This window comes from Urocampus carinirostris, chromosome 15, assembly GCF_059441175.1.
Source record: "Urocampus carinirostris isolate Australia breed hairy pipefish chromosome 15, RoL_Ucar_1.0, whole genome shotgun sequence".
Taxonomy (NCBI): domain Eukaryota; kingdom Metazoa; phylum Chordata; class Actinopteri; order Syngnathiformes; family Syngnathidae; genus Urocampus; species Urocampus carinirostris.
Window position 1 is genome coordinate 29,498,506 of NC_142363.1, and position 21,616 is coordinate 29,520,121.

Genomic DNA, 21,616 nt, shown 5'->3' on the forward strand with positions numbered 1-21,616 from the left:
ACTCTGATCCTGCACTAAATCCTAACGACTAAGCCACCAGGATTGTATATAATGAAAGAAAAAGGCATTAGATTTTATCTTATCATCACACCATTTTTATTCACGCTGCCACATTGTACAATATTAAAGTCGAGTGATATGGAAAAGAGTCTAGCCAAAACAATGTTGTACAACGTGGTTCACGGATCCCTTAAACACCAGGATCGTCGGGGCCCCGCTATCTTTGGTGTCTAGGGCAAATACAGCCTGGCGACGCCCATCCCTCCAGACCTGTTTTTAGAGGTTTGCTCCACCACATATAGATAGGATTGGACTCCACGGTTACCAGTACTGTAGCAGGATAATCCTCCTGATCAAACTAAGATAACGCAGCTTCGTTATCTGGAAGCCATTGTTTTTTGTGGTATAGCAACCTCCCAGTCTTCAGAGATGAGCTTGACCACGGCATTGACGCGCAGTGGCATGTGACACTACTGATACTAGATCCTATATCACTCTTGTGAAATTGAGAGTATTATACACTAAAAATTATCATGAGTAAAAATAGAGTGTTGATAAAATCCAATGCATTTTCCTATAACATCTATCCATTCCATAGTGGTCTAGTGCATTGTTCTTTAACCAAGTATCTATTCAATTTCTTTGTCTGTGCGGCCTAGCAAAACTCATCTTTCATTTGGATTTAGTTTTACCGGAGATGCAACAGCACTGACTGGTGGTGTCCTGTGGGAACCCTGATCCAGTGATTACTCAGTGGATTCCGGCTTATTATAATTGTTGTTATTATTACTAATGCTGCCATTGAGCCAGGCCCCAGGAATATAGTCAGACATTAAATCGGTCCACGGTAGAGAAAAGGTTGCGGAGCGCTGCCGTAGGAAAGCACGTGCTCTCAAAAAGCCTGCTAATCACCCACCAATTAAAATAATTCCCTCTTCATTCAATGTTTCATTTCGAAGCCATTAATGCAAACGCACACTTTTGGGGGCGTGGGGATTTCCCTTCCGGCAAGAGTGCATGCTATTCGGGCCTTAGTCGGGTTACAAGCAGTGAGTGGAGCCATGCGGCGTGAAGGTGACTTTGAGAAAGTGTCGCAAACGTCACACGAGCATTTGACTAAGGAAGAAAGGGGAGATTGACTGCGTTGCAATATATACGAGTGCAACGTCAAGTATGTGCATACAAGGGGACTAAAAACACCGCTCTGGTATAATTCAATCCCATATAAAAGACATTTATATTTATGACCATATAATTTCAAAACGATGGTATTAAAAAAGAACTGTACAGACCACACCAAATACAAACGTTGCAAGTGCGAGATGAACGTTTGTTATTAATATAGTATATTTTGAAAATGCGTGCTTTGGTATTGAAGTGGGGAGGACAAAGGAGGGCGTGGCAAAGTTCAATTTGAGAGTGACAGTTGGTGTGTAGGTGTGCAGATCAGGGAAAAGAAAAAAATCCCGTAGTTAGGAGGTGCTAACTGTTAATGTGCTACCTGCACAGACGACAATCAAAATGGTGGACCCACAACAAAAACTGCAAAACATCTAGTTATTTTTTTTTTAAGTTTTGAGGACTCTTTTTGATAAATAAAACTTAACTTAAAGGCAGTCTATCGTGCAAGCCACTTATAAAAAAGTCAAAATGATCTACACATCACAAAAATATGAAAAACATCTCATTTTTGGGAATGTTGAGAATTTTTTCAATTATTCAATTAGACCAAAAAAGAAACTGAAATGAATTTAGATTTAAGGGCAGTCTACAATGCAAGCTACCTACAAAACGACCCACCCCCAACAATGCATAACATATTTTTCTTTCAATGTTTTAAGGATTCTTTGTACATTATTAACTGACATGCTGTACATACAAAAACTGATATAACTAAAAGAGCATCTAAAACAAGCTTTTAAATTGATGTCATTTGAGTGTTCACAATATTTCTCAATTAATCCTTAAAAAAAATCGAATAAGTTTAATCAAAATAAAACAAAAGATAATAACTAAAGCCCCTTTATTTTCATTGCACTAAATATAATTTCCCATGATTAATCAGTACTGCATCTGCGATCAACCGCAGATTGCGATGGAAATACCCCTGTTTTAGATAAATGAAGAATTCTTTCAATAAAAATACATGTGAAAATATTTAGAAGTGTAACTTCCTCAAAGGCCACGTATTTCTTTCTCTGAACACAACACAACACATTCCTGATCTGTCCTCAGCTTGTAGCTTGAAATAAAAAATATACATTAGTACTAACACACACACGCAAAGTTGGACTCATTTTACAACTAACGCAAGTTAAAACTTTTCAAGCGGGCTCACAATCGTTGCTAAGGGCAAGCAAATCTTTGTGGATGTCGATATAGATTTTTTTCCCAGCATGCTTATCCTATTGATTATCCCATATGAGGTCGAGGACCCACATCAACGCAGACAATCCGTATTAGATTCCCACATCAAAGGTCCTTATCCTCAATCCAGGATTTTTTTTGCTGCAAAGCATTCTGGACTTGTAGTGCAGAGAGACGGATGACACATGCCAACACCGGCTTACTCGCTAAAAAGGCTTCATGTGCATTGGGTGATTTTTCCAGGACATTTCCATTTGATTTTTTGCCCTCACAGGGAAAATAATACAGTCCATATATAGTGGATGCCACAGTTGCATAAATCCATATATAGTGATAGTCTTTACTTTTGGCAAGCCACTTCGAGCAGATCTTGTAAACACACGGGACAGGAGAGGAGCTCACTTTTGGAGCAGGGAGGAAACATCCACTGCACTTTGTTGAATTCTGTGAGTTATTCTTTTGTCTCTGGAACACATGTGCTAAACTCATGGCCCGAGGGCACAATATGTGGCCTGCCATATCATTTTATGTGGCCCGCGAGACAATGCTGAGAGAAGCAAGAGACATGACTTGCAGTTTTAAACATGTCCGCCGGATGTCACCCTAGCCAGGCGCCATTCCCAAAGCAACCACTGTAGATATATTTGCTAACTATCATTGCTAAACCAGAAAATATTAAAGAAAAGGATCCCTTTGTTATTTTATTTAAAATAAAAGTCACAGACATGCACTGTTTAATGTAATGCCTGAGTGTCTTTGCTGATGTTTAAACAATTGTTTGCTTCTTGCTATTAGATTTTAAATCGGCTAGCTCTCCATATTGGGGTAAACATTTCCATAAAAAATAACAAGAAAACTTTTAAATCAATCATGTAAATTAGTGTTTGTTTGCCATTTGTCACTTTCCAATCTGCATGAGTTTCCCCAAGTTTTTCTTTAATACAAGTGCACATTTGATTAACAGTACAAGAGATTAAATCTTAGTGAGGGAAAAATATTGAGAAAAAAAACTCAATAATCATTTCATAACCAAATCTTACATCCCTGAACCAAATTTTAATTGTGAGCCTCTAAAAATACCCCCAAGCACACTTTTTTAGACCAATAATATACTAATCTGTCCCCCCGTGAGAATGATTTTTCGACCATGTGGCTCCCAGAGCTATAGTGTTTGACACCCCTGCTCTAGACATCCAAATGAATCATTCTGATTGCTCTAGGAATCAGACTTCGGATCCTAGTCGGACCATTTCCTGCATGTAAACAGTCATTAATGACAGGATTCAATTTGAATGGTCTTCCATCACATCCTCAACAAATGACGATGATTCTTTGCCCAACTATAAAATAAACTAAAAAAAAAGCTTTCAATTTGACCGACAAAGCAGGCTTGAGGCCATTTTGAGTATGAGCACGCTGTTGACTGCCGGTCCGGGCTAACTTTAACCCTACTAACACCCACCTCGAGCCCCAATGCCGTTGCCCCGTCAATCAGGGTGCCGATCCTTCGGTAAAAACGGTGGTGGGAAAACGCGTAGGTGAGCGCGGCCAGGCCGAGTGGACGCCAACATGTGGACGACGCAAGCTTGCCGGCGTGCTCCTTGTTGCTAGTTTGTAGCAAGTGTGGTTTCTGAAGAACTGTAAAGGGACACCCCGTGGCTCCGGTTTCTCTTGGGAAGGAGGGGGGCGCTCACTGCATTCGGGTGGGGGGAGCCGGCATCGTACATGCATCTTAAACGGCTATTTTTGAAGGCTACATTATGAACCTGATGACCAAGATGTTCAAGACGGACCTGGAGAAGCCGATATGTCCATAGTCAAACGGGTTTTGCTTGTCCACTAGAAGTCTTGATAAGAGCAAGGACACAACGATCAGACTCGTGCGACTGCTGAGGTTCTGGCTGGACATTATCAATTCTAATGTTGAAACCCTGCTGCGATAAGCCTAACTGAAGTATCACCTGCTGAATAAAATCAAAGACTTGGATATTACTCCAGAAGTCAAGGTTTTATTGCGATTTGACATGGAAACTTCACGTGTTGAAGATCCTATGATGTCAATTTCCACCGACAGGACCTTGAAAGCTGAAACAACTAACATTTGTAAAGATGATTCTTACCCTTACTCTCTAGGACATACAACAAGACATAGGGAACCACCTAGGCGAATGACCGAACCAGAGCTTGGTAACCCGCTCCTAACTGTAGTGCAGTCCTTATTTCACGGTTTAACCATAGCATTTACAAAAGCTTCAAAACCGTCTGAAGATTTGAAAAGTAATTTTTACGAGGACATACATTAGGAAACGAGGGGGGGATGTGACCAGAAAGTCATACTGATTGTGGCAAACAAACAAAAATTGGGGAGTAGGGAGCTTAAGCAGTAAACAAAAAAATAAAATGCTTTTTCACAAATACGCTTGAAAGTGACCGACAATCATCGTTTTTCTTCTATAAATACATAGTGAATGGGAGGAATGCAAATTACACAATGTCGATTAAATGTGTCTTAAAGATCTGTTGCCATGACAACTAGGCTAGGAAGGAGACATGTTTTCTCATTACAAGCATCGAGTGTGGAGCAAAGGCCTGCGTCTTTAAAATCAGCACTTTATACTGGAGTCTAGATGGGTGGGGCCATTACGGTAAAGGAGCTGTTGGGGAGAAGTCTGGTGTAATGTACAGTATTTTCCAGACAACACGGCACACCAAAAAAACCCAACTTGGTCAGATATTTGAAGATGTGCCTTATATACAGCAGATTGCGGTGAATATAATAGGAAATGAATACAGTAATCATATAGATTGGACAAAACAAAAAGTTCATCCCTCCATTTTCTGTGCCGTTTATCCTCACTAGGGCCACGGGGGCGCTGGAGCCCATTCCAGCTACATACGTATAAATATGAAACCACAATGTTATTGATGAAGAGGTGAATAAGTGGAGAGACTTTTTGACCTAGCAGAATGCAAAACAAAATGCACTGTGCAAATAGGCAGTTCTGGCACAGAGGGTAAAAATAGTGTGATAATAAGATAAAATCGCATGCCTTTCCGTGTGTCATCTGTATCACTAGTGGTTAAGTGTCAGCGCTCTCACCGCCACAAACCCGGTTTGCTTTCCATTCGATACAATGTTATGCGATTTTAGTCAGTGTCACCTATGAAATGAACATAACCGTATCAATACAGGTAAAAAGAGCCCAAAAATTATACACAGATAAATAGCTTGTACTGTTATCTCAATTTCATGCGCCTTTTAGACAAAATACTATATTTTCGGGGTATGCCTTATAATCCAGTGCTCCTACTAGTGCGGAAAAAATGGCATTTACAATGTCTTTAAATTAAATATTTGAAGGAAAAAAACTTCTTTAAAAAGATCTGTGCAATGCTTATATTGCATTGGTTAGTCCAAGTACTTTGCAAATCAATGAGATGATGTTCAAATGGTTATCTTTTTAATCTGATCCAATGAACAAATGACAAGAGCAACTGTTAGCCGCATCCCTGTGGAGACGATGCACGTGACACAGGCAGCAGTGGCTTACCCTTGAGCAGCGGCAATGGCGTGAGCTCGATGGGTTTGCCCTGAGAGCGGAACTGGGACGAGCTCTGCGAGCGCTTCTGCTTTGCCTTCCTGACAGACTTGCGGGAAAATCCGTCCACTTTGTCCACGGATGGAGGCGTGGTGGCTGCCGAGGACATAGCCCTGCTGGGGAAAAGAACGCCGCAGAGGGTTACTTTCTCATACTTTTAGAGCAAAGCAGAAAACAAAATCGACAACATCCATTCATTCATTAGTTTTCTAGGCCACTCCCAACAACAATATAAACAAAGACCGCGAACATGAACTTTTTATCACGTTGATGAGGTGACAAACGTAAAATGCAAAGTCATCCTGCGTGACATTTTGCTGCGGGGTAACTCAAACGAAAAAAGAACCTCACCGTAGGTCATTAAGGCGCCGAGATGCGCTGACCCGTCTGTCTCATCATCCAATCATACCAGTCCGTACGTATTACACTAAACAAAGGCGAGTAATGATGTTGCAGGCCTGATTTCAATGACTTGGGTACAAAGAACCCTCAATAATACTAACAAAATCTGCCCCATTGTTTTTTTTATTATCACCATGATCCAAAATCGTCTTTGTCCGGTTTGTCAGCCACCTAAAAATACATTTGTGACAATTTGTGTTATGATTGATACAAATAAACACACTGCATCCTTGTCTGCAGTCGACATTTACCCCCGTCTTCATTCACACACACAAAGCAAGCAATGCATTGAAAAAACAAAGACAAAAAACAAGATAGCAGCACTCAAAGTAACAAACATATTTAAAACACAAACGCGTTCTATATGCATGTCGATTGGCCAAATTCAACTGGGATATTTCGTATATTTAAAACAATTCCACTTGTATTAACAGGATGCAGTGGATGAACTGGTCAGACGTCAAATATTGCTCATTTCCAATATTATTTAATTGTAAATCAATGAACAATTTAACTTTAAATACATTGTAAGACTAATGTAGAAGGATAAGAGATTGGTGCAAAACATTATATTTTGTATGGGATCAGCCAATCACAAATAATGTGTAATGCTGTTTTTATCGACATAAAATAAAATATGGCATTTCCACCTTTAATAACATTTCAGTTATATCTGGCTTGAGCGTTATACAGTTCAAGTAGTTGTTGATCGGTCATGACTAACGATCCCTCTGCTAGTGTTATTTTCCCTGAAAATTCTCTGATGAGTCAATTGTCGGAGTAGTAAATTATTTGCCTGGCATAAAGACTGATTGCTTTATAGACATTTACAAGAATACAAGATTGTGAAAAACACCAATGTGCCCCTTTAACTGGGGTGTGTATACGCTCTTAGCGTTGCATTTCTCGGTCCTGTTTATTCAGTCAGCTTGACTAATAATTAACTTATTTTTAAAATCAAATGGCTGAAATGATTCAATCAAACAATAAAAGGGACAGGGTGTACTAAATCATCACTTAAGGTCACTGTAGCAAATCAACAAAGGTGAAGCGTATGCATTCGAAGCCTGAAGGATACAAGATAGCAAAATCCAGGCGCCGACTTCCATATTTTATTGTCTCAGCAAAGATTAATTTAAGCCAGTGATAGGACATAAAAGCTGTTGTTACATCCTTCTAGCATCAACTAAAGACCAATCAAGCCGGATACACCCCAAGCAGCTGAAAAGAGCGAATAACTGTTGGTCAGAGCTGCTGTCAGGGGCTAACATCAGCAGCTATTCGGAGAAGCACCTAAAAAGGCCAGTAAAGATTGCAAGAGCGAACCAGGATTTGTTGGAGCAGCAAACAATAACAATAGCAGCAGGACATAGCTTGCAGCCAAGTGGCTAACATGAGTGGCTGGAGAAGGAAACACGGAGGAAAAAGTGGTAAATGAAATGATGAGATTTGGCTACCATCACATGCAGTACTCAGCTGTGGAAGGCAAGCAGCCGTTAAGTGCTGAAAGCCCCAACAAGACAAGCTCCTGTCGTAAAATCGTCATTTTGGTAGTAAGATTGCCGCCAAACACGTCAGCTTTTTCAAAAGGGCATCTAAAATAATAATAATAATAATAATAATTTCCTTGTATTGTCATTCTGTGTAACAATGTACACAGAACGAAATGTCGATTGCACCTGACCCGTTGTAGCGAGCCGATGCAGCCGCAGCCAACAGAGGGCGCCGCCGACCACTTTTTAAGTCTTAGGAATGACTCGGCCGGGGCGCGAACCACCGACCTCCCAGTCTCAAAGCGGGCGCCTTACCATCTAGGCTACTGAGCTGGTAGGTATAATATGATCACAGATTTCGTAATTTTGCACGCAAATCAGGATTTATATAATAGTTTAGAAAGATACATCTAGATCTAGACTAGATAGATAAATCAAGATAACGCGCATCCCTAACTTTTGAATAAAAATCGGTATAACATTTTGTTTCACTTTTTCTCAGCTCAAACTAAGCATTGTAAGTGATAAACGTTGTTTAATACGTGCGGCCGTGGTTAAAATAATTTATTGACGAAGTAAACTATTAACACAATACCAACATAAAATTTACAATGCATTTATTTAATGAACTTCAAAGTCCGATTCATCATCAGATACAACAAGGACTTGTTTGGCCTTTTTTCCTATCTTACAGTAAGAATTTGTTTTCTCCACTCTCTAACATTGTCTCTGGCACCATGACTACAAATAGTGTAATGAGATAAAACCTAATACATTTTGTACGACATCCTTATTAGTGGTGGTCTTACGGTCAGCGATCAAGTTGACTGATCAATTATTGCAAAAATACAGTATTACATTACTGAAGAACCTTATGTATAACACAAAACAAAAAATTTTGTTCTTTTTTTTAAGTAGAAACATACACGGATAAAAAGCGTATTTTTTTTGTCGCTTATCATTTGAATCAACAGTGTTGATTACTTTGGAAATTAAAATCAATATTTTTACACTATAAGGAGTAGCTATAGAATACCCACAAGGGCTTTTTGCATATGTGCTGCAGAGAAGCCCAAGTCATTTTTTAATCAATCTTACATTAGGGATGATTAAGCATTTTGAGAAGTACCAGGACAGAGTGTGTTGTCCGCGTGAAGAGTGCGTGGCGCCGCCTTCAATCTGGGATTAGTTGACAATGCTAAGAGTGGCACAGCGCTGACGTCTTCTAAATCAAAGAGCCAAACATAGCGGCTGCCCTGAGCACATGCCGCTAATCGGCAGAAATCATGCGTCGCCGTGACAACAAGCAGCCATTCACTGCTTTCGCCTCGTTCTATGAAAAGCAGTCACAATTATCAATCGAAAAGCTGCTGACTCATCGAGTGGTCGCCACGCAATGCACAAACTAGCAAAGAATATCAATGATGATGAAGATGCTGTTGATGATGAAGGTGGCAGCCATTTTGACGATATTTGCTACTCATTCAAAAAGACTCGAGAAAGCGGCATCAGACACGTGCGCTCCGTCCGAAAGGACTATATGACGTCACCGGACGAGCTTTTGTCTCGCGTCCCAGCCTCGGCCTTACCTGTGCGGCGGAGGGGCACTACCCTCCCCGTGAACGACCATCGGCCCCACTCGCTGTCTTCCCCGTCAAAACCAAAATGCGGTGATCGCGATGATCGCAAAACGGCAAAAGAAAGGGGAAAAGACGGGGAGGAAAAGGTAGGAGATCTCGGGGACGATGCGGGAGCCGTTCCCTCCTCGGAATCTTACATAAGCGGCCCGATGACAGCAACACGAGCTTGCTTCCAGGAGGGAGGAGGATGGAGGAGGCGGGGGAGGAGTCAGGAGGACCGAGGAGGGATTAGACCAGGAAAAGGGAAGGAAGGGGAGGAGAAGGAGGAAAGACGAGAGATGCACAAAGAAGGGAAGGGAGACCGGAGGAGTGAAGGACGGAAACTGACAAACGGACAAGAGAGGAGAGACTAGAAAATATCAGTTTTCTTTTTCAAGGTATCAGCACTTTTAATGACCAGAGTAGGGCTGCAACCATTAGTCGACCAAAATCGATGATAGACAATAAACAGTCAATATTGAATTCCATTGTTAACAATTGTCGCCACTCGCCAGACACGTTTTCTAACAGAGTGAGGCATCTCTACTATCTCTAACTCTGCTGAGAGTCCCTTCATGTGCAAAAGCGTCTCAGTCTCGAGCAGTAACACACAGAAATGACGGCGTCAACATCAAGTACGCATTAAAACATTTCTAAAGTATGGGAGCATTTTAGCCTGGGTATGGCCAATAAAAAGAAGACTACATAAAACATTTCCAAAGCAGACCTTGCATATCATGGCAGTAGATTGGTAACGCACAAGATATTTAAGACCACGTCAGACAGTTGACCGAAACAGAGTCTGACTCGCCTCGGTAAGATTCAAGTATCATTTCAACCGATACAGTTTTGATAACGTGCATTGTACATTTCTACACATATATTGCGCTATACAAGAAAGCGCTAGTGTTATGCTAGACCATTAATGACGAACGTACTTGAAGTTAAACGCATGTAGTTCGAAGAACACGCGTTAGTTGTTAAAACATTAAAATCAACAAATGTCAGCTGTTGAAACTGTTTGAAAACAAACTGTTGAGAATCATTAAGTGCTTTCGTTACAGACTTAGCAGTTGACCGCGGAACGCAGTTCGTAAAAATGCACATATTTAATTATTATCCGATTATTGGACAAATTGTTTCAGTCGGTGACTAATCGATTATTAAAATCGTTGTTAACTGCAGCCCTACCATAGAAGGGTTACTAATCTTTGTGAAGCCGAGAACTACTTTCTTGTTCCCAATTAGCTTGAAGGGCAACCAGTTAGATATGCATTTCTAAAATATTATAACAATGTTGTTACCATGTTGTTATTGTGCAATTTCCAGGTTGTAATAATTAGAAGTAAGGTTAAAACAGTCTCAGTCAACCACTAGAACATATCTTGTGTAAGGGCAGTGAGTGACTAAGATAAATAAATAGCCAATTTTAAAAAGAATTTGGGAAAAAATTGTTCATGCATTGTAAGGCACAGATAATGTCAATGACTTCTCATGCCAGTTAAAATCTAATTTCCTAGAAAATAACAACGACCTGTCGGTGGTGAACCATTCAGAACCAGTCCATGGGCTACTCAGCTGTTCTTAGGGGTGTTGGTGAATGCTGTAATGGAGTATTTTGCAATTAACTGCTAGAAATGCCAACTACAGGGAATATAAGACGAGTTTATGCAAGGAGATGATGACATGTAATAGATTAAAAGAAGAAAAAAAAGAAAAATCACATAAATGTTAATGCTGATAAGGTTATTGTTACTTTGGATCAATTGTCCTGTTTTAAAGATTCCGTACAAGACTTTGTACAGAACTTAATAATAATTAAATTGTAACTAAATACAATTAAGACCTCATTATCACCCAAGGGGCAATGGTGAGTAAAGGAATCGTTACGTCAGCCTGTCCATGCTCCACCTACTGTGTCTAAAAGTAATTATCCTGCCTTTACATTAATGTTATCATTTCAGCTGTCAATAGAATGTGACATTGATTTAAGCATTCACCCTGCCACTGTTTTTAGCGACACTCTGCATTCCGGCTGCCTTCATTGCAGGAATCCTTTTTCTACAACGACGAGCTCGTCAAGACGGGAAGAAACCGAAATCAAAACTGCATGAGTTTTCTTTCACATAATACGTGCATGATAGTAGGGGTAGGCGATGGGGCAAAATATATGTTGGTGCTTGCTTACACATGCATGCCTTTTTCATCAGCCATGTATAAATCTCACAAATATATATTTGTAAAGAAAGAGCAAAAAAATGCGAAGAACTGTCTAAATTTGATTTTACCCTAAAACCGGTACCATTTGTGTTCTCTTCATATTTACATTTACAGTAAAACCTTGCTGTGCCGCAATTTACTTTTTACAATATTGCGACATCACTAGATTACCGTAAATTCCGGACTATAAGCCGTTACTTTTTTCCCAAATGTTCAGCGCTGCGGCTTATTCAGTGAAGCGGCCAAGTTATGTAATTTTTCTAACTGCCACCAGCGGCACTCGAGTACAAAAGGTAAAATTTAGACCGGTGGAATAAGTGCGCCGAGGTAGACGGCATCCTCTTAGTTAGCGTACGAATTGTCAGTCTGACAAAGGTTCTTTCCAATAACGAGGAAGTCGCCATTGATGGCGGCAGTTATAAGGAGAAAGATGAGGACGTTTATCCGTGAATTTCGCATTTGTGGTATGGCTTTTTTTAACAGATACACATGATATTATTAGCGCGTGTTATTAGTAACGGGTTGGTACCTTTCACAGGCACGGTTTGGGATGAAAATTATATTATTATTATCAAAGCTTTGGAAACTCTCTAGGTGTACCGTCTTTCTTTGTAAATATGTGTAACCATGTATAATATGTATTTGCAACTGTATATTTTTGTAATGTATTTATTTTAGAGACTTATTGTGATATGTTTTCTACGAGCGAATCAAAAAGAAGGGGCGGAGCAAACGTGGGCTGACGGGAAGTGGGGTGAAGCTGAGTTAAATCTCTTTGCATTAAATTGTAATTACAGGTATCATTTTCCGTTCATGTTGCCGATTATGGTGTTTGGATTGTATACTATATTTATAGTTACAATCGCGTCACTTAGTCAAATTTGGGATAAGCTTTTGACTTTGCTTCATGTTTTAATGTGGGCGCATGCGGCTTATATACAGGTACGGCTTGTGTAAGGACAAAACCAATAATGCCCGTAAAATTTAGTGCGTGCGGCTTATAATCAGGTGCGCTCTATAGTCCTGATTTTACGGTACATCATGCATTATGTTTTGCATTTGGATTGGCCAAACAGGCTCAGCGCTCATTATTGTTTGACAGTAAAATAAATTTGTGAGAAAAAAAAAAAACTGTCTTTACAGTACTTTTATTCGTTCAACAAATGCCAGGGCCTGTAAAGTCGATTGTTCTTTGGTTTCAATGTTCGATAGTGTCTAATTGCATTATAATTATATTAAAAAATAAAGGTTTCTACGTCACAGTTTTCGACTATCAGGGTTCTATTTGAAACATAACCTTTGGATGGACTAGTGTTCACTGTACTAAAAAAAAGGGACACCAGTTTCCGCAAATTATTTAAGACAATTACATCACACAACCTTTATAGACACAAACATTGTCTCTGGATCTTTATTACACTTAAACCTAAGATAAAACCGCATGTTTTTTTAAATATTCATAAAGCGACTAACAATTACAATATTTACAATGCGCCACGACACAGTGTCGCTAGATTTAGGCTTTTGCCAAAACAGGGCTTTTCAAGCACCCCACCATGCTCACCTATGGCGGCATCCATGAAACCTACAGCCACGTCTTGATTTCCCATTAACCAAGACCATTTGCTAGCTTTGTATGTCTTCAGATTTTTTAGACCACGATTTGTCTCAATTTACAAGTGGCGGCTATAAAAAATGCCCTCAAGAAAAGTGGCATTTTGCCCGACTCTGGACAGTGTAGATCAGTGCCAAGATGTCAACACTAATGTTGTGATGTGAACAAAATAGAGTTGATCAAAGATGTTGGCTGCTGGCCACCCATTAAATTAAAAAAACAAAGTCTTGGCCAATATGAATTTTTCCATGCAAAGGCTAAGAAGAACTTTGCCAAGCAAGTCTTTATGAAAAATTAGCTATTCTACTGGCTTACTATCCTGTCAATTGGTAGATTGATATAGCGCCTCACTCCAGGGAGTTCTCCACAAATATCTGAGAATGACCTGCTGTAATTTGCTTGGAAAAGGCGAGACATACTACAAAATTTTTGAAGGAAGGACCTACTTTCTTTTAATTACTTAGCACAAAAGACAACAAGTTTAATATACATTTCTAAAATAACAAGTTTTCATGTTATCACTTTGTAGCTACCAGGTTATTACCGTAAATTCCGGACTATAAGCCGCTACTTTTTTCCCTAACTTTCAACCCGGCGGCTTATTCAGTGATGCGGCCAATTTATGTAATTTTTCTAATGGCCGCTAGCGGCGCTCGAGAGTTGCTACCATTAACTGCCCTGTCAAAGCTATATTATTATTGTTAAAGCTTTGAAAACTCTCTCGGTGTACCGTCTTTCTTTGTAAATATGTGTTACCCAAGTATAATATGTATTTGCAACTGTATATTTTTGTAATGTATTTATTTGTATTTATTTTAGAGACTTATTCTGATATGTTTTGCACAGGTGAACGAAAAATGAGGGGCGGAACAAACGCGGGGTGCCGAGTTTGAGTGGGGACCGCTAAAGGTGAGGGACAGACAAGGAAAGAATAGGGGGTAAAAAGTTGGTTAAAGAAAAAGGAGTTGCATAAGTAAATGTGTTCATCTGATATATTTTTCCCACCCTTACCTTTGGAAATATACACTTTTTTCCTTGGATTACTTTCAACGGGCACCCGGACTCTGCAGGTCTGCATCAAACCTTCAGTACCGGTATCATTTTCCGTTCATTTTGCCGGCTGTGATTTTTGGACTGTGGACTTTAATGAAGGACATTTAGTTTCAATAGCGGGACTTGAAGTCGGGTTTGGGTTAATTTTGTGTTTGTGGTACATGTTTAAATGTGGGCGCATGCGGCTTATATACAGGTGCGTCTTGTGTATGTACATAATCGGTTTTCCCCTTTCAAATGTGGTGGGTGCGGCTTATAATCAGGTGCGCTCTGTAGTCCGGAATTTACGGTATATTATTACCGGGTTGTAATTATTAGAAGTAGGGCTTTAATGGGCACAGTCAACCACTAAAACATCATACCAGCTCAAAAAACAAATTTCCTAGAAAATCACAAGGACCCATCACTGGTGAGCAATTTTCAGAACCAGTTAGCGGGCTACTAGGGTGTTCAAGGGGGTTACCTGGTGCCAACGAGCATCATGTTGGTGACACTTGTTCTGCATGATAATGCCACCATTGGTAAGTCTTACAGGCCTATCTAACTTTTATTGTGACTAAGCAACGGCTATCATTAGAGACATCGGATTTGTATCAAACAAACAAACACCACAAAATTGAGTAATCAATTTTGATTCTTAGAAACAGAATAATTCTGCTAGAAATCGCTGAACAATTTTTCTTCTCTGCAGATTTTGCTTGCATCACAGGCACAAATCCTGTCGCATACAGATTTTTTTTTTTTTTTGATGATCTCAAACAATCTACAAAATTCACATTAACCACAAAGTTACCATTTTGGAAGTTGCACACATTGGATCCTAAATACTCAATTCTGACTTTCGCTTGTAGGCCGATGCTCATGGTTTGCATTCTGAGGGTCAAGGCAAGATTTCTGCCATAACAGGTCCAATGTTTGACTTGTTTACTGTCAAGAGATTAACAACCTTATACGATTTGAATCTTGTTAAGTGTAGTTTCAGGCCAAACGTCAGGGTCACTGTCAAGTTAATTTTTTCCAACTATGCTTACAATTTCTTGCTGCCAGTTTAGGGGTCATAATTGAGCCGCTTTTTGATACATTTTGTAACAAAAATGTTCAAAATCTGCCAGTACAACAACACTTTTGGCAGATCTAATGTTGTAATATTGGAATAAAAGAAACTTGGATTTCCTCTGGGGCGAGGAATTTTCAAACGTATAAAATTAAAAAAGGCTGATATATTTGCTATGATTAAGTGTTTTTGATGCAAAAACAAATTACTAAGAGCCAACAACCCACGTTTAAAATTCGATTCACCGATTGACCCTCAACCTAGTACAATATTATGTGATTAGCCAAGACAGCATACGGCATCAGAGTGTAGTAGGCTGGGAGCATTCCACAGAAAGAAATACCTTATAAAGAATCATCAACACAGGCCAGAAAATCAACGGCTGCTTTCTGCCCAGTTTGGATGACTTTAAGCTACCAAAGGAAAGCTGGCAACATAAAAAGGACTCATCTAAACCTGGTTTGCCGTATTTTTGACCACTGCCCTGCAGTAGATACTACAGGTCCCTTAAAACTATGACTAGCCGGCCCTGCCACAGTTTCTTCTTAAGGGCCGTCACCACCCAAACAAATACACTACCCTATGAATAACATTTTTTACCCATGTACAGCAATCCCTTGTTGTATCAAGGTTTCGCTACTTCGCTCATGCATTGTGTTCTGTATTCTGTATTAAGAGAGGAAGATGCTTTTTATCGCCACAAAAGAGGTTTGATAATAAGATGTATTGTTTCCCTTGGACAGAACTGGAAAGTGAACGGAGTTTTACATAACATCCACATGATCGTGGCAAAGAATAATGCAACGTGAAGTGGATCGTGGTCCCTAATCCATAAAGTTGTGCAATAAAACAGCAAGATCGTTTTTAAAATTATAAATTAACAGTACACAAGTTATTTGTTTGGAAAAAAAAACGTTAGTAAAGTACAGTTAAGTCAAGGTTTAATGTCACTATTTTCATTGCAATAGTCAACACAAAATTCAAGGTGGAAATCAAGCCGTGGGTGTGCGAATTTAAAAATGTGTTTTCCCAAACTGGCTTCACTTTTATTCATGTTACTCCAGAGTCATCAAAACAGGCCAGAAAATCACTGACTGCTCTCTGCCCAGTCTGCAGGACACTGCCAGCTTTTTTGCAGTGTTGCTGCTACCTGCGATTGCACAAATCTCATTGCATTGTTTTCTGATGCACTTGCAACTCAAGCCAGTCTGCAAGCACTACCTTGTAAATATTGCCTATCCTAATTTTCTAATGTCCTTTTCCCCCTGTAAAGTTGTTTTCTTATATGTTTATCCAGGAGTGCCACATCTGAACTTGTTGTCGACGATGTTCACCATTAAAAATAATTTTAATTCTAATCTTTAGAAATCTTTAAGAGCCACAATATGTCAATCCAGCCATTGACCAATAAATAAAAGCTGTTCACGACAAAAAAACACCAACAGAAGACTTGCCGGGTAACGGTAAACAACCACTGCCAAATATCCAGAAGTAAAGAAATCTGTGAGCATTTCTCTTCAATTGTTAGGAAGAAGAAAATGCGTGAGTGACATCCAATTCCATACCTGTCAACGTATACGTTTCCCCTGTACTTTATTTTTTTTAGAAGATTTGTAATCGTCTACACAAAATAACGATTTTTTGTACGGTGAAAGAGAAAACTTTTTAAAAAACTCGCTTTTTTGTTAGATCGATCCAGTCTTGTTTCGTATATAATTGGGATTGTCTCAGTCACTGGTATCAAACAAAGTCATCGTAGATTGCGAATAAGATAAAAGTCTGAGAAATCCTGCACCGCTACGTACACTAACATGTTTTGAAGGTAGGGAAAGATCTAAGAATGATGCTGAAAGAATTGTTTATGTTGGTTATTGGTAAATAAATAATAAATATAAAAATATGTGTTTGTATTTTACATCAGACACGTAAAACAGTTTGTCTTGTGTGCCAAATGCAGACTTTATGTTATCAGGTGGACAGGATAAGTTAAAAAATATATCTACGGCATGTATTTAGCTTTGTTTTTCAGTAGTATTCTTCAATCATCCAGCCTAAATTTGTAGCCTAACCTAAAAATCATAATCCCGGGTGATAAGGGATATTTTCTAAGCGCAAAACATTTGATTGGCAAACAATAGGAAAAATATTTTATGAATGCGTTAAATGAGTTCATGCAGCTTTACATCTGAACCAACTCACTACAAAAATCACAAACAGACTCAAGTGGGAACTATGACTGAAAATATGCTTGTCTCCATAGTCATTTTGCTTTGAAATAAATGAAAAAATCTATATGAAAATGTTTTGATCGTGAACAGGCAATAAGTTTAGATCAAATTACCAGGCGGGGCTTACTGAAGCACCAGACTGGATGTCAGCTCTTCTACCCATTTACTGCCCTCTAGCGGCTGGGAAGGAGCATTTGGTTTGCAATTGTTTAAAAAAATCATAACTTTTGATCGAAACAAAAATAGATTATTGTTTATCAGAAAATTACGGCAGGTCGAGTTTAATCATCCAACTGGCCACATCTGTGAGTAAATAGGTTCTGTGTTGTGCTTTTAAGGTTTATTATCGCTTAATAAGGGGATTTGCTGAGGTTGACAGGTATGCCATTCCAACTGAAACGAATCCGCTGGATTTGAAAAATGTTGATAAAGTAATCAAGTATTTCATTGCATGCAAATATTTGCAGTTTGGATAGTAACACGCGTGAAAAGGCAGCCTGCAAACGAAGTATTTTCGACTCTTTCCGGCTCCTGTCGAGGCCTGCAAACTTGACAGCTAGCACAGTTAGCCTCCCGTTTTGAACCTTGGCAGAACGCGGTGCACTTTCCCCCCGTTAGTTAGTCGCTTTCCCCGCACACGCAAGACATCCACGGGAGATTAGGAATCATTGCCCGTAAAAGCGTCAACAAACATCCTCCGAGTGAATATTCCGCCCCAGTTGCGGAAGCTAGCCCGAGCTAAGCGGCTAACATGCTAACTAGCTATCAAGCTAGCGCGTCGTCGTCGAGCAAAAAATAAAATAAAATAAACACACGTAAAAACACACACAAACGCAGAAAAATGCAAAAGAAATGAATGAAATTTCTGCTGGAGTCGAAACACTTTACCTGGGCGGGTTCGGACGGTCACCCATCATCCCAGACGTTAAAACCGAGGCGAAGCTAATGCTGCTAGCGATAGCTGACACACCGACGGGTGGGGAAGGGAGTGTAGGGGGTTTGGGGGGGCGACTGAAGCCCAGGCTGGACGCGCCGTCCCGAGTCCCGACAAGCCGCTGTTAGCTCCACTGGAGGAGGGTGGGCGGAGGTAAAGGTGCAGCGTGGGTACTTTACCTTGATCCTCTGCGCTTCGCAAACGGAGACGGCGGCGAGGAGTTATCCTATGTTGGGGAATCTAACGGGCGGGTGGGGGAAACGGCTAAGTTGCAGGGCTACCTCCAGCTCGGTGCGGGGCTGCGTTTCCCAAGCGGCGGCGAATGAGGCAAGATTGTCGGCCTGCAGATGCGGTGCGGTGGAGGGGGGGGGGAGGTTCTCCTTCCGAGCGGACAGCCCTCAAACTCCCATGAAGAAAGTCCCGATGATGGATTTTACATTCCCCTTCTTGATGCTGCGATTCGCATCCGGCTAGGGAGGCTTCTTCTTCTCCTCTCTATGTCGGAATCAGGGTTGCTTCTCTGCACCTATTGTCAACACCACCGCACACTCAACGCTTTGCACACAAACTTGCTCTGCGGCTAGGGACGCGCTGGTTGGTGGGGCCGTACGAAATTCTCAATTCCGATTGGACATTTTGTACATCACTCATATAAAAAGGCGGGGGTTTGTGTTGACGTCACTGGTATGGTTTTCTGCGCTCGGTGATGGCAGCGGGCTATGGCGACTATTGTGATTGGACTAGAACGCATGTCAGTCAAGGAGAAGGCGGGGCTAAAGTTGGGCGTCATCATTCCGGACGCAAATACAGTGGAACCTCGGTTCTCGACCATAATCCGTTCCATTTCTTTGTACGAAAACCGATTTGTACGATCACCGAAGTCGTTTTTTCCCATTAAAAGTAATGTAAAATTGTTTGAATCCGTTCCAACACCCTAAATGTAAACATGAAGCTAACCCAGGCTAATCGTACATTTGCGTTAGCGTAATCTTCCGTACGAACGATTACGCTAACAGGAACGTGTAAAAATAAAAAAATCAGGTCGTTTAGACGTCATTTAGCACCCGGGTCTCCACAACAAGTGGTGAAGAGTTAAAGGATAAAGAAAATTATGAGTAGGATTTCTTACCTTGGCGGTTGTCTGCAGAAGCCATGCTGTATTCCTGAAAGAAGGGAAACTCCCACACCTTCTTCATATTTTGCTATCATTTCTTTCTTAAATGCAATAGTTGTACGCACTACTCTTCTTTTTTCACCTGTAGCAACTTTGCTGCTTGCACTGACTTTCTTCCGAGGCATAATTAGGAGTTAAAACACTCCCTTCACCGCTTTTGAAAAACGAAAGCAGAGAAGAAGTGCGCGTTGCCTTGACAACAGTTCTTCACGAGGGGTGGTGGCAATCTACACTCGTACGCAGCTCAGCATTGCCCCTAGCGTACCGGTGTTCGAACTCCGATTTTTTGAACGAAAAGCGAAGCAAGAATTTCTCAAAATTTTTGGTCGAACACCGACCTGTCCGAACTGAGAGGCGTTCGAAAACCGAGGTTCCACTGTACTTTTATTCCCCTTCTTTTAAAGGGACAGTGAGTGATATTTGACCACTAGATGTCCATATAGTGCAGGGTTGGCGAACACGCGGCTCTAGAGCCGCATGCGGCTTTTGGCCAATAAGAATGCGGCTCTTTGCCTCATCATATTTACCTTATACTGTGGCTCTTTGCCTCCTTTCATGTTTAGTTTTTTTCCCCTCTTGAAACACACTTGAATCCATCAGAGTTAACAACAAATACATAATATTTTGAAATTAATAGCAGATTTGTTGTTTTTATGCTGCTCCGGACACATAACTGACTGCCAATCATCTGCGTAGGTTACGTCTAATGCCGGTCAGTGCGTGGTGTGGCCCTTTGACTCTCCAGGTTAAAAATTTCGGCTCTTTGTGTCAAACTTGTTCGACACCCCTGTTTTAAAGGGACAGTGAGTAATATTTGACCACTAGATGTCAATATAGAATACCTGTCGCGCTCCAGGGCTCCATGCCATTACAAACTGTCGTATTTTCCCTTACAAAATACAAGATAATCTTACACCATATTTTTTTTTCAAACGTGTTTATTTATGTAGTTTAACATGTTGCATCGTAATTATGTTTCGTTATATCATATGTATTGTTAATTAACATTTTGTTGTGAGATACTGAGTTGCTCGGCATGAATGAGGTTTTATTATAAAAAAGTTCAGAAATGAAGTCGCTTGGACGTTCACTGTAGAAGGAAAAAATACATGCAAATAGAATTAAGTAGAATTTTCTTATTCAAATTATTAATTCATTTTCTGCATTAAATTATTAATGGTAATATACTGATTAAAGGGATAACCACAAACCTGTCCTTTTTCATTTTCTCCTTTTATACTTATTTTTTCTTAACTTCTTTATACAACATAATAATTCGTAATATAATGCATCAAAGCAAGTGAGCCGTTTGAGAGCCGGCTCCCTTTAATGAGTTGAGCCGAAAAAGCCGGTTCTCTAAAATAGACGGATTCCTTTCACTACACATCTACCACGGAATGGTGCATGATGGGAAATCCCCAGGCGGCAGACGCATGCGCCCAGTAGTATCAAACCGCTCGCTTCGTTTGCAACGAAAAAAACAATACCGAGATAGAGGCTACCGCGGCGAACTCGTTTGACTTGATTGATTTGCCGTTTCGTGATAGTCGGTGTTTACCGAAGGGTACCCATAATTGACAAATTTGCGTTTTTCCGTACAGATTTTCTTGTACGTCGTACACGTCTTAAAATGCATAAAAAAACGTACTTTGTACGGCAATAACGTACAGGTTGACAGGTATGATATAGTGTGTAGTCCAATCGAAAACGAGTACTGTACAAGTCTCATGGTTAAAGAAATAGGGGAGGGTGGCCCGAAAGCAATAGATTTTGTCTGCTTTGAAGGGACGCTACAAATAAAATGGTTTCAAACATGGATGACCGATAACAATGTATTCTGTTTTGTATCCCTAACTAT

General features: G+C 40.2%; 1 protein-coding gene across 6 annotated transcripts in view; it reads right to left on the minus strand.

Annotated features, from left to right (window-relative positions):
• The window catches only part of ppp2r5eb (protein phosphatase 2, regulatory subunit B', epsilon isoform b), a 34,418-nt gene extending 15,277 nt beyond the window's left edge, over nt 1-19,141 (minus strand). The window contains exons 1-2 of one of the 6 annotated variants that reach the window (XM_088353695.1): nt 18,764-19,141; nt 5,919-6,079 (exon numbers count right to left, since the gene is read on the minus strand). In XM_088353695.1, coding sequence (XP_088209821.1) covers nt 5,919-6,075 — 157 coding nt within the window. In that variant the 5' untranslated portion in view covers nt 6,076-6,079; nt 18,764-19,141. Of the gene's footprint in view, nt 1-5,918; nt 6,083-9,450; nt 9,692-18,538 lie in introns of those variants that run through there. The other 5 variants (XM_088353694.1, XM_088353693.1, XM_088353692.1 and 2 more) reach the window with 5 other exon arrangements.
• Between the last annotated feature and the right edge of the window lie 2,475 nt (nt 19,142-21,616).